Source organism: Prionailurus bengalensis, chromosome B2 (assembly GCF_016509475.1).
Source record: "Prionailurus bengalensis isolate Pbe53 chromosome B2, Fcat_Pben_1.1_paternal_pri, whole genome shotgun sequence".
NCBI lineage: Eukaryota > Metazoa > Chordata > Mammalia > Carnivora > Felidae > Prionailurus > Prionailurus bengalensis.
The window spans coordinates 32,355,690-32,367,760 of NC_057349.1; the positions used below are offsets into that span (position 1 = coordinate 32,355,690).

Here is a 12,071-nt window from a genome sequence, read left to right on the forward strand (position 1 = left end):
GCCATCCACGGGCTGACGACTCCCCCGGCTACATCTCCAGCCCGGCCCTCAGCCCCGAACCCCGGACTTGTAGCATATTCAACTTTTGGCTCAACGGCGGCACTTGGCCCTCTAACAGGCATCCCAAACTTAGCAAGCACATCCAAAGGACTGCCCGATCTCTGCCCCCAAGCAGGCTCCTCTGCCGTCAGATTCCCCACCTTAGGGCTGGACATCCCTTCCTTCCGATGATCCGCACACCGAAAACTACAGAGCCATCCTTGATTCTCCTCTGCACTTCTTGCCCCACATGCAGTCCATCCAAAATCCAGCCAGCCCCACCTGCGGGAGCCCCCGCTTCCCATCACCCCTGCTGCCAGCAGCCCCTTGTTGAGATCACTGCAGTTACCCCCACGTTGGCCCCGTTCCTGGCTCACTTCCTCAGGGCTCCGCCCAGCAGCAGGAGGGATCCTTCTAAATCTGGACTATGTTCCATTCCTCACCGCTCAGAACCCCACTGTGGCTCCCTTCTCGCTGACGGTTAGAAGCCAGCATCCTTCCCACAGCCTCTGGGTCCTCCGCCATCTGCCCTGTCATCTTTCTGACCCTGTCCCCATCACCCTCCTCTGGGTTCCTCAGCCCCAGCCTCCCCGCCCCCCCACAGTGGGTAAACTGCCTTCGCACCCATCATGCCCTGTGACTTACAACACCTTAAGGACCGCAAGAGAAGGATCATGGCCCCAATCTACTGATGAAGAAACTGAGGCGGAGAGGCCAGCTGGCTTGCCCAGGATCCCAGACATGGAGCTCGGACCAGGAGCTGGGGTCCTCGGTCCCCACAATCCCCCCTGTCTCTGGCCTCTGGCTTCCGGGACTCCCAATCCTTTAAGATAAAACCCCACAGAAGCCAGGCAGTGCTGGGGCCGGGTTGTGGGCAGAGTACACAGGGTCCTGGGGTGAGGCCAGGCCCACAGGATGGCATGACAGAGCCAGCAGGACACAACCTCTCTGCAGCTCTGGATGTTGGAGGGGATGACATCCCCGGCTCCCGGGGCATCGGAGGCTTGGGGACCAGGAAAGAAGGAGTGAGTGCCTGATCCCTCCCTCCCTCACCTAGGGATCCATTGGGATCCCGTGAAGGCAGAGAGAGGGGCAGACAGAGGAGGAGGAAGAGAGGAGTGGAAGGCAGGGAAGATGGGGCTGGGTAGGGACAGAGGTGAGGGAGAGTCTCGAAGAGAATGGAGGCTGACAGAGGGTCAGCGTCCAGGGCTGACAGAGAGGAGAGAGGGAGGTGATGGGAGGGAGAGAGGAAAGAGGGAAAGAGCTGCGGAAGACAGGAGGGAGAGGAGATAGGAGGGAAGGCGAAGCAGGAGAAGAGAAAGGGTGGGAGACAGGAGAGACAACCTGGAGGCTGGAGAACAGACTGGAGACAGAGAAGGCAGCGGGGAGTGGAAGAAGGCATCTCCAGAGCAGGGTGAGAGGCCGGGGAGCCCCCAGAGGCTGCCTCCGGGCTCACGGCCTCTCACCCACCCGCACCCCCCACCCCCGGGGGGCTCCGCCACTCACCTTGTCTGCCGACTGCGAGGTGCCAAAGAAGATGGGGATGAAGGCGAGCCAGACGATGCAGGTGGTGTACATGGTGAAGCCAATGGGCTTGGCCTCGTTGAAGGTCTCCGGGACACCGCGTGTCTTGATGGCGTACACGGTGCACGTGACCATGAGCAGCATGCTGTAGCCCAGCAGGCAGATGAGCGACAGGTCCGAGATGTCGCACTTGAGCACGCCCCTGGCGAAGCGGGGGTCGAGCGTCCGCTGGTCCTGGAAGTCCACCACCGAGTGGGAGGGGTCCACCACAAACCACACGCAGATGCCAAGCAGCTGCAGCGAGATGAGGCTGAAGGTGATGGCCAGCTGCGAGGCCGGGCTGATGAAGCGCGGGGCGCTGACCGACCGCTTGCCCTGCTCGAAGATGCGGTAGATGCGGTTGGTCTTGGTGAGCAGGGCCGCGTAGCTGATGCTCATGCCCAGCCCCAGGAAGATTCGGCGCAGAGAGCAGGTCCCCAGGTCAGGCTCGGCAATCATGAGGAAGGTGGTGGCGTAGCACAGGAAGATGCCAGCCAGCAGCACGTAGCTCAGCTCGCGGCCCGAGGCCTTGACGATGGGCGTGTCGTTGTAGCGCACGAAGGTGACCACCACAAAGAGTGTGGCAGCGATGCCCACCACGGCCAGGAAAAGGGGCAGCACGGCCCAGGGCGAGTCCCACTCGAGCTTGATGATGGGGATGGGTCGGCAGCCCGTGCGGTTCTCTGTGGGCCGCATGTCATACGGACAGGTCTTACAGGTGTAGCGATCCACCTGGTACTGGTACCCCGTGCAGGGCTCACAGTGCCAGCAGCAGGGCATGCCCTTCACGGTCTTCTTTCGCTCGCCCGGCTGGCAGGGCAGGCTGCAGATGGAGCGGGGCAGCTGCTGCCCACTCCCCGGCCACTGCATCCGCTCTATCTGCCAACGACAGCACAGGGGAGCCGGCCTCAGGATATGCCGCCTGGTGCCCCGGGCCACCCCACTGGCCCCACGCCTCAATCACCCAGTTAAATGGGGAAAATGCAGCCACCCAGCCCCACCAGGACCTGCCAGACCCAACAGCTCGGTTTAAATAAGCCCCCGCCCCCGCCGCGTGATTCAGACATAGCTGACCTATGGGGAATCCTAAACTCTCAAGGACCGTATGGAGACACGGAGCCCAGAGAACAGCAGTAACAACCTAGAGTCACCCAGGGAAGCAGAGAGAGCTCAAGAGTTCTGAACCCCAGCCCCTTATGCCCTTGCTGGTCCCCAGACGAGCAGCATCAGCATCACCCAGGAGCTTGCTGGAAATGTGGCATTTTGGCCCACCCCAGACCTACTGTCTTAGGATCTGAGTTTTAACCAGACCCTGCATGTGACTTATGTGCATGCTGAGAGATGCGCTGCCTCACGGCTTAGCCCAAGGGGCTTCCTCCGGGCGGCTCAGGAAGCTGAGTTCAGCAGAGAGCAATGAACAGTTTTCACAGAGGATACGTAATATGTGCCCAGGGGTTAGCGTTTCTTTACATCTTGCTCTAAATTCGTGCAAGTCACTGTCATATGTCCCCGAAGACACAATTGCTGTGAGCAAAGGAGCCACAGGCGTGTTGGCACACCCTACTGAATTCAGGGTTACAAAAGTCTGGAAAGTAGGGGAGAGGCCCAGAAGAACTCTAGGCCCTGAGCAGAGGGAGTCTGACTACACTTGGGAGCCATATTCAAAGCATCCGTTCCAGGGGTGCCTGGGTGGCTAAGACAGTTGAGCATCCAATTCTTGATTTCAGCTCAGGTCATGATGGAGGGGCTCCCAGGGTTGTGGGATCAAGGAGATCCCAGGGTTGTGGGATCGTGCCCCACGTCGGGCTCCGTGCTGAGCGTGGGGCCTGCTTAAGATTATCTGTCTCTCTCTCTCTCCCTCTGCCCCTCTTGCCCATTTGCACTCTCTCTTTTTCTCTAAAAAATAAAAACAAAAAACAAAGCCTCTATTCCAAATAAAGTGGCCCTTAGGGAGAGTTCACACTTGGAGAGCAGCACTCCTGGCCAGATAGGTGCCAGACAGGAGCAGCTTGTCCTGTGGCTCCGGGCATGACAGGGCCACATGATCCTAAAAGCCCAAGAGCACAGCAACAACCCGGTGCCACCGTCCCGCAGGAACAATGAGGCGGGACAACCCCTGTGCACTGGAGCTGTGAGACCGCAGGGGGACACAGGGCAACAGTGGCTGTGCCAAAAAACTCTGGCTCCGGCGGAAAGAGCAACGAACGCGGGTGAATCCTGGGACCACAGGTGTATTGCTGGCCAGTCACGAGCCCGGCAGCAAACACCTCAACCTCTCAGAGCCTTTGTTTCCCCACCCTGATCCAATGATAGCAAATATGAGGCCACTTTGCCCTTTGTTACTTATTGTGGCTTCCATCTGGGAGTCATAATGAAATTCTTAAATCTCCCCAGAACGTCAGTGCCATGGGCTTTGCGTCTGTTCCCTGCGGCACAGCCAGCCCCCAGCGCGGAGCTGGCACACGGGGTGGAGGGGGGGGGGGGCAGGGAATCTCTGCGGACTCTGTCACAGAAGAAGTGAGGTCTGGGCACTGGCCACGAGAGGCCGCCTCACTTTCAGACCCGGGGCGGGGGGGGGAAGACAGTGGCAGGCATGGTGAAGTCTTTTCCTCCTTTTCCTTTCCCCACAGCACAGACCAAACTGAGCACTGGACAAAGTGGGGAAGAGGAGACGGTTGAGGTCCCCTTCCCCCTAGCCTTTCCCCCCCAACCCCAGCCCCAACTCCATGCTGGTGGAGGGGCCCTGTATCATCCGGGACGAGTCCACGGACCACCCCCCCCCCACACCGCCGCCCTGCCTTCACTTACCACATCTGTGGAATAGGATAAAAATAGTACCCGCCTCACCGGGCTGCCATCCGCACAGCCGGGTCGCGGGTTTACAACAGGAGCTGTACACAGCAGGTGCTCAGCAAGGATTAGCTGCTGCCGCTGCTGCTGCTGAACTGAATCACTGGCCCCCACTGCTCCTCCCACTGCACCCAAATGAGACACGCCCCCATTTGGGGTACTGTCCCACTTTGCCAAGTGCCCCCACCTGCCCCGTTCTGTCTCCATTCACCAACCCAAGGAGCATTGCTGTAGGAATGGGCTCTGCCCCCCGCCCTGCTGTGTGGCCTTTGGAACATCCTCAGGCTGGGTTTCCAGAGATATTTCCTCTGGCTTAGAAGATTGTCAGAGCTAAATGGAATCACAGGCAGAAAGTGCTTTGAGGAGCTCAAGGGGCTCATCGCTGGAAGATTCTTACAAGAGGGGACAGCAGGGGCACGATGCAACTTGCCCAGGGTCTGGTGCAAAGATAGCTGAGGCCAGACATGGGCTTCCTGCACCTCTCTGGTCCATCTGGCTGTCACACCGTGCCCACCCTGAGCACGTCTCACCCCTCACCCTGCAAGGGAGGGGCCAAGTCTACAGGCATTTCCTTGGGGGATGAACCACAAGTCCTCTCTCTCCAAAAACATGGCTCCATTCTCAGCCAGGTACACTGAAGGCCAGAGGGGGAAAGCCACCAAATCCCTGGGGCAATCACGAGCCGGGAAAATGTATCTAGGAGGACCCAGGAGAAGACCCCCACCCCCAGTCGCCCATAACACCCAGAAAAATGACGACCTTCCAGTGCAGTATGATGGCCGTAGGAAATGCTCTCAAACAGCTTTCCACCCACCACCAGAAACCCCATCTGACTTCGCCCTCTGCCTTACGCCACTGTCCTCCTTGTCCCAACGCAGCCCTCCCCCTCCTCATTTCCCTTCCCCACACCAGCCCAGCCCTTGAGCCATTTCACTCCGGGGTCTTTCTCTGCCAGCAGGTGGAAGGCAGGACGGCCCGAGGCCAAGGGAAAGGACAGGGATCCAGCCACCAGAAGTCCAGCTGTCCTGTTCCTCCACTTCAGGCTGGGGTGGCACTCAGGGCCCTCTGAGGCCTGGAAAGGGGCACAGAAGGAAGCCCCCACTTGGCAGCAGCAAACCCCGGGGTCAGGATTGGTCGGGGCTCCACAGTGGCTGCCTCCCCCTGCTCTTCCCTCCTGGGGCCCCTCCCTGCCCTTGCCAGGCACTTACTCTGAGGTGTAGGTGGTCGGTCCAGGAGCCGATGACCTTGTACTCAGCTGAGCCATTGCGCAACTGGTACTGGTAAATGTCGTAGCGCCCGGGGGCATCTCCATTCTCATTGAAGGTCACGGGGTTCCCGGCGATGCCTGTAGGGGCCGGGGAGTGTTACGCACTCAGTGTCTTGGCTGAGCTTTTACTAAGAAGCAGGGAGGATCACGAGCCTAGGGCAGGGACACCTCCGGGGAGGCCCCTGTGTGGAACATCTTGAGAGGTTACACCCCCTGGAAACATCTGAGGAGACACACCCCCCCCCCACTCTCCTACCCCCACAGAACCCTGGGAGCCCTTCCCCTGGCTGCATGGCCCAGGACACCCACCTGAGAAGTTGACGTTGCGGATGTACTTGAGCAGCTGGGTGCCGTCCACGGGATCCATGCGTGGGCAGAGCCCCACGCGGCCCGGACACAGGTCACGGTGCATGGCGTGCAGCGCGTGGCCCATGGCATACACAGCATCAATCACAAACTGCACCTTCCCCTCCTGCTCATATGCCGAGTCCTGCCCAATGCGCTCTCGGTCTGCAACGGGACAGCCAGAGTGGGGCGTCCGTGAGGCCCACCATCCTCACAGACCGTGTGGTGGGAACCAGAGCGGCTCCCCGGGGCCAACAGAGGTGACGCAGCCCTTCCCTGCACACCTAGGCCTCCTGGCTCCTAGCCCAGCGCTTGCTCTATCACTCAAGAGATGGTCTTATGGAAGCACCTGGGGGACGATCCCAAAAAGTGAAGGGGAGGGTCCACTGCTCTCGCCACCCTACTGCCAGACCGTGCGCCCTGACGCCCCAGGACAGCCAGGACAGGCCCGCACGTCCTGATCGCCCTCAGAAGGCAGTCAGCCAGGGGGCTCCCTGTGGCTGCGGAGCCTGCCTGATGTCCCTCAGCCTGGCCTAGACTAATCACGCCAGCGGCTGGCCCTCGCCCAGGCTGGGGATCGCCAGAACAAGAGCTATGACAGTGAGGGCAGCTCACCCATGGACAGCCACTCCAGCCAGGGGACGCTGCCCCCAGCACAGGATACAGATGGGAAAACTGAAGCCCAGAAAACATGAGAGCCTGGCTACGGATCCCTCAGGGTTCGGGACCCAGGCCACCTGGTGCCCCCTCGATGGCTTCCAGTGGCCCCAGACACCAGAAGTCACCATCATCCCACCCCAGGGCACCGTGGCCGTAGGGCTCCGGTCTCCCATCCTCACCCCCTAGGCCCTGGGCCCTGTGCAAGCTCCTTGGCTGCCTGAGGCTTCAGTGTCCTTTCAGTACAAAGGGGATCATAATCCTGCCCCACAGAGGCTTATATGAGATGAGGCACAGAAAACACTTGGCACTGAGTAGGTGACTAATCCACATTATCATTGTGCTAATTGTCAGAATGGGGGGCGGGGGGGTTCTGAGGTGGGCAACAGAGGACCTTAGGCCAGAGCAGGCCAAGAAGGCTTTCTGGAGGAGGAGGCTCTTCCTAGCCTGGGCCAGGGTAACAATCAGACGATCCTAATCACTTCTAGTGAGCACCTGCTCTGTGCTAGGCATTGTTCTAAGCTCTTTATGCATAATAACTCACCGAATTCTCACAAGGGGGCTATGAGGTGAGTATCCCCATGGTTCCCCACAGGAAAGCCCAGCAACGTCCCAGAACCACAAAGTGCTGAACCTGAACTCAGTTACTCCAGCTCCAAGCCTGCGCACCACTCTCGGCCTGACGGATAGTAAGAGCGGCATCAGGGGGACAGGAAAGCAGGGAGGGGAGAGGAGGGGGCTGGAGGATGCAGAGTGGAGGCAGGGAGAGGATGGGCAGAATGCTAGAGAAGGCTGGCTTCCGGTCCTGAGGCCACAGCCCCTGCCCGCATCAAGGCCTGCGACTTCCTCCCTGGAGACCAGGACAGAGACATTAACCCTCGCAAGCCACGCCCCCCATCCCCTGCCACATACACCCCTGCCTCCCTGCTAGCGGGCCTCCCATGGGCATCACTTGCAGAGGTGATTCCCCAGGGGCAGAAGTGGCCGCACCCCAGCCTAGCCCCACGGGCCACAGCTTGGGCCTCCCATGTCTATTGTGCGGGGGGCCAGGTAGGGCTGGGGCAGCGCCGGGCCCTGCTCCCCTGGGAACTCCAGGGGTCCCCATGCCCATCCCTCCGCCTTGGACACCTCAGAGACAGACACAGGGTACAGAGAAACCCACTGCTGTCCCCGTGGGCTCTCCACCATCTAATCCCCTCCCACCCGGAGGACACCAGGATGTGGGGATGACTGGGCTGTGCTTCTGTGTCCCCTCAATTGGCCGGACCAGGTGGCTGGGACCCCACCCCATCCTCAGCCTAGCTCAGGGCTGATACTCCCCACCTGCTGAGTGGATGACAGAAATCATGGGATCCCAATGCTAGGAATGGCAGGACCAAAGGGGTCGTCTGCTCCAATTCTGTCACTTTACAGATGAGGAAACTGAGGCCTTGAGAGGAAAGGCCCAGGTCACATGGCCAGTGGGCCAGGCCTCTTGATGATAAGATGAGTGTCCCTAGCTACAGCCCCTCTCCCCCCTTCCCTCCATTCCAGACTGCATTCGACCTGAGGCCTCAGGAGTTCCCAGCTAACCCCTTGGGTTCCTGCATTTTTAGCCAGTAGATGGTCACTGTGCCCTACCTGCCCAGGGCTCCCACAGAGCTGGTGGCACATTTCATATCCCTGCCTCGGCCACCAAGACCCTGTGACCAAGGGCAGAACCTGATTCCAGTTACCCCAACCACAGGGTCAGAGATCAAGAGTCACCAGTACTCAGACTGGACAGTTTGAGGGCAGATGCCCAGTTGACTCTGGGGACACTGTTCAGTCCTGACAGGCCCACAGCTCCTACAGTGTGGCCTCAGGACTGGGGGCAGGGTGGGCCTCGAAGCTGCCTCCCTGGCTCTCTCCTGGTCAGCTAAGGCCCTCACTATCCACTGTCACTGCCCTGCATTTGCAGGAGACTGGACTCGAAGTCCAGACCATCTGGGCTAGAACCCTAGCTCTCAGACTTCAGTTCCCTCATCTGCAAAATGAGATGATGGTACTTACCTCAGAGGGTCAGGATAGGATCCCTATGAGAATTAGCAGGTTAATACTCACAAGACCTAAAGAGAGGCCTGGTGTTTTGCCAAGTGCTACAGAGGTTTGCCAAACACCGGAGGACACAAAGAGGTATAAGTCCATCCCTGCCTCGGAGCTCCTGGGCCAGCAGAGTTTTGCTAATAGACGGCATTATTTCTAGGCCAAGGCACAAACAGACGGGAATACACACGAAAGACAAATTCTCCAGCTTCACCAGCCTGCCCTCTTGTCTGAGCGTCTGATCACAAAGTTCTGAAGACCAGGAGAGACGCAGAAGGGACAATCCTGTCCCGAAAGGGCAATAGAGGGAGGGGGCTGGGGCAGGGTTGCATGGAAAGCCCCAGCCCTGGACCCCACCCAGCCCCAGGTCCTGCTTCCCTCGGCCTGAGGAATGGAAAACACAAAACACCACTCAACAAACCCGCACTCCCATCACACCCTCATTTCTTATGGGTGAGAGACTGAATTGTCAACCACGATGGAGGGGAGGCTGTGGCCGCTGCAGAGAACAGGCAGGTCTCTCCCAAAGCCAAGGACACATTGGGCTGAGGGACCCCGGCTGCACCTCCCCACCTGAGCTACCCTCAGCCTCTCCTCTCTCCTCCTCCATGGGTCCCTCCTCACTGGAAGGGGAGGAATGAAGTATCCATTCCTGGGCCTCTTGGGTCCAGAACCAAGTGCTCTCGCTGGGATCACGAGCCACCTGCACAGACACCAGACTGGGGAAGACCCTCCCCAGGAGAGTCCGCCTCTGCCTGGGGAAGCTTCTGCGGGAGGGGTCTGGGATCCTGTGGGCTCTCAGGAGCCCATCAGTGCTGCCCCTCCAGAATCTCCACCCCAGAGTTGTCAAAGGGCCAGCCATGCACTTCCAGAGACTTCTCCACACACTTTCGTCACATCCTTGATTTTTATCTCAAATCCAGCCCCAATTACAGATGAGAAAACAGGTCCGGCAAGGACCTTTATTCACAAGGGTACACCAGGCCTTGAGCGCACCCTCTACGACACCTGTCGAACCCCAAGGGCCCTTCTCCTGAGCTCCTCAGGAAGCAACAATGACAGAGCCTAAGTGGCTCACAGTGCTGGGGGCGGGGGGTGGACAGGAATCATAAACACAAGTTAAACAAGGACAAGTGCTCTGTCCTGAATGTTTGACGCTGTGCCCGTAACCTGCACGGCTCCCCGCACACCTCCTGATTCCTCAACAAATAACCCTACGGCATGGCTGGTGCTCACCGAGAGCTTTCACACGCCTGGCATTTTCTCTTCCCCGAGGGAGGCAGGCGGAACTGGCCCCCTCACAGAGGACGTAACTGAGGCTTGCAAGTGGTCAAGCGATGTGTCCAGAATCTTACAGGAATCCTGGCAACTAGCACATGGGCATATATACCTGGGGACTGGCCTGGCTGGTAAGCGGCAGAGCTGGGATTTGAACCTGGATCTCTCTAGCTCCATGGGAGTTTCCTCCACCCTGAACAGTGCCTCCCCTTCTTCTCCCTCCATCCAGTCCCTGGTCTGCCTCCTTCCCTCCCTCTGGGGCCCAGGGGTCAAGGATCCCTGTCGCCAGGGCTAGAGGAGGTGGTGGCCGTGGAGAGAAGGGGGAGTCGGGAATCCCCTCACGGATGGGCGGGACCCCCAGGCCCAGGCAGTTCCAGAAGGAAGCATGACACACATTTCTGAGAGCTATCGGAAGAGACAAATCCCAGACACATGGTGGCAATGACAGCAGCAACAGTCTGAAGATGTCCTAATTGTGTCCCCGGGTACAGTGAGCCAGAGATGCGTTTGGCTCTGCCACGGGTGACAGCCAGCCGGCAAAGCATCGGGAGAGGATTTTCTCCGTCAAAACCCTGCAGCGATGGTTACTACGGTGACTGCAGCCTTTGTCTGCAGGTTGTAAATTGTAATTGAAATGAGTTTTCAAGGTTGAAATAATCAGAGTTCCTCCTCATCTCCCCCATCACCTCCCCACAACTCACCCCACCTAACTGCAACCCTCCTGAGATCCTCCCTCGCTCGCGCGCCACGCATTCTTGAAGCGGCTCCCTCACGTAAAGGAATACAAAATCAATTACGTGTATACTCGCGCATGTACACGTCTACGCGTGCACCTGCATGCACTGATACACAAGGTCTATACACACACCCGTGTTCAAACACATATAAGCACAGGTAACATATATATCGCGTGGCACTCATCCAAACAGAGTCACCAACAGATTCACCCACTGTTGGGCCAAGAAGCCCGCAAGTGTTTTCTTTGGGAGGTGACACCCGGAAGCACCAGCAGCGCGTAGGAACCAGAAATGGGGAAGGGAGGCAGCTGATACCGGGTGGGCTCAACCCCTCTGGGGACCGCCGGGACACTGCGTCACAGACACAGTGTTGCCCATCGGAGGAGACAAACACTCTAGCTCCTGCCAATCTTGGGCCAAGGGCTGCTCCCAGGGGCATTAATTAACTCCACTGGCAGAGACAGGGTGGGGGAGCACAGAGGGGACTGTGGGGGAGCGGCTGGCATGTCCACAGTCACAGCCACGTGTACTCCAGCAAGGTGCGTGGGCACAACACACACATCTAAACGTAGAAGCCTGAATTTACATACAAATATGCAAACGTACACACCAGTGTTCATCCCTTGGGCAGACTTCCAGGGAGAAGTGTAAGAGGGTCCCAGGACCCGCCCAGCTGGGCCTGTCTCCTGGCTCCACCCCGGACCAGCTCTATGACCTAGGTCAAATAAGATCTCCACTCCTCAAATATAAATTCGAGGTACTCATACTGACCTTGAGGGGCCAGCGGGAGGATGAAGGAGGCACAGACATAACACACAGCATCATACCTTATATACAGAAGGGCTTTGTAAACCTGTTTCCTATCCCCCCGGGCCCTCCTCCCCCGGGCAGCATCCCACAGCCAGGGGCCTCTCCCCAAGCCCGGGCACCCCTTCCGTCCTGCCTACAGCCTGGCACAGGCTGGCTCTCCTTCCCTCCAGTGGGGTGCCCACCCAAGGCAGACAGGGGCCCAGGTCAGCCCGCCCGCTGATACGCAGATGGGGGGACAAAGCTGCCACACTGTGCTTTCTGGCCATCCCCCTCTTTCCTGACCTCCTGTGGTTGAGGCATTCTCCCTGTCACTTCCCTGAAACACACAGGTTTCTCTGAGAGTCCCCTGAGTCCTGCTCCTGAGGCTGGGCTCCACGCTCTCCAGTCCTGCCCGTCGTGCCCCAAAATCACATGACAGGCTGTCCCTTGTCCAGGGTCCCATTCCTATTCTTCAGCCTCAT

The 12,071-nt window shown here is 58.9% G+C and overlaps 1 protein-coding gene across 8 annotated transcripts in view; it reads right to left on the minus strand.

The window, feature by feature from the left end:
• The window catches only part of GRM4 (glutamate metabotropic receptor 4), a 151,664-nt gene that overhangs the window by 47,495 nt on the left and 92,098 nt on the right, over window positions 1-12,071 (minus strand). For all 8 annotated transcript variants that reach the window (XM_043591193.1, XM_043591195.1, XM_043591198.1 and 5 more), the window contains 3 exons: window positions 6,029-6,229; window positions 5,661-5,797; window positions 1,546-2,481 (listed from right to left, as the gene is read on the minus strand). In XM_043591193.1, coding sequence (XP_043447128.1) covers window positions 1,546-2,481; window positions 5,661-5,797; window positions 6,029-6,229 — 1,274 coding nt within the window. The remainder of the gene's footprint in view (window positions 1-1,545; window positions 2,482-5,660; window positions 5,798-6,028; window positions 6,230-12,071) is intronic.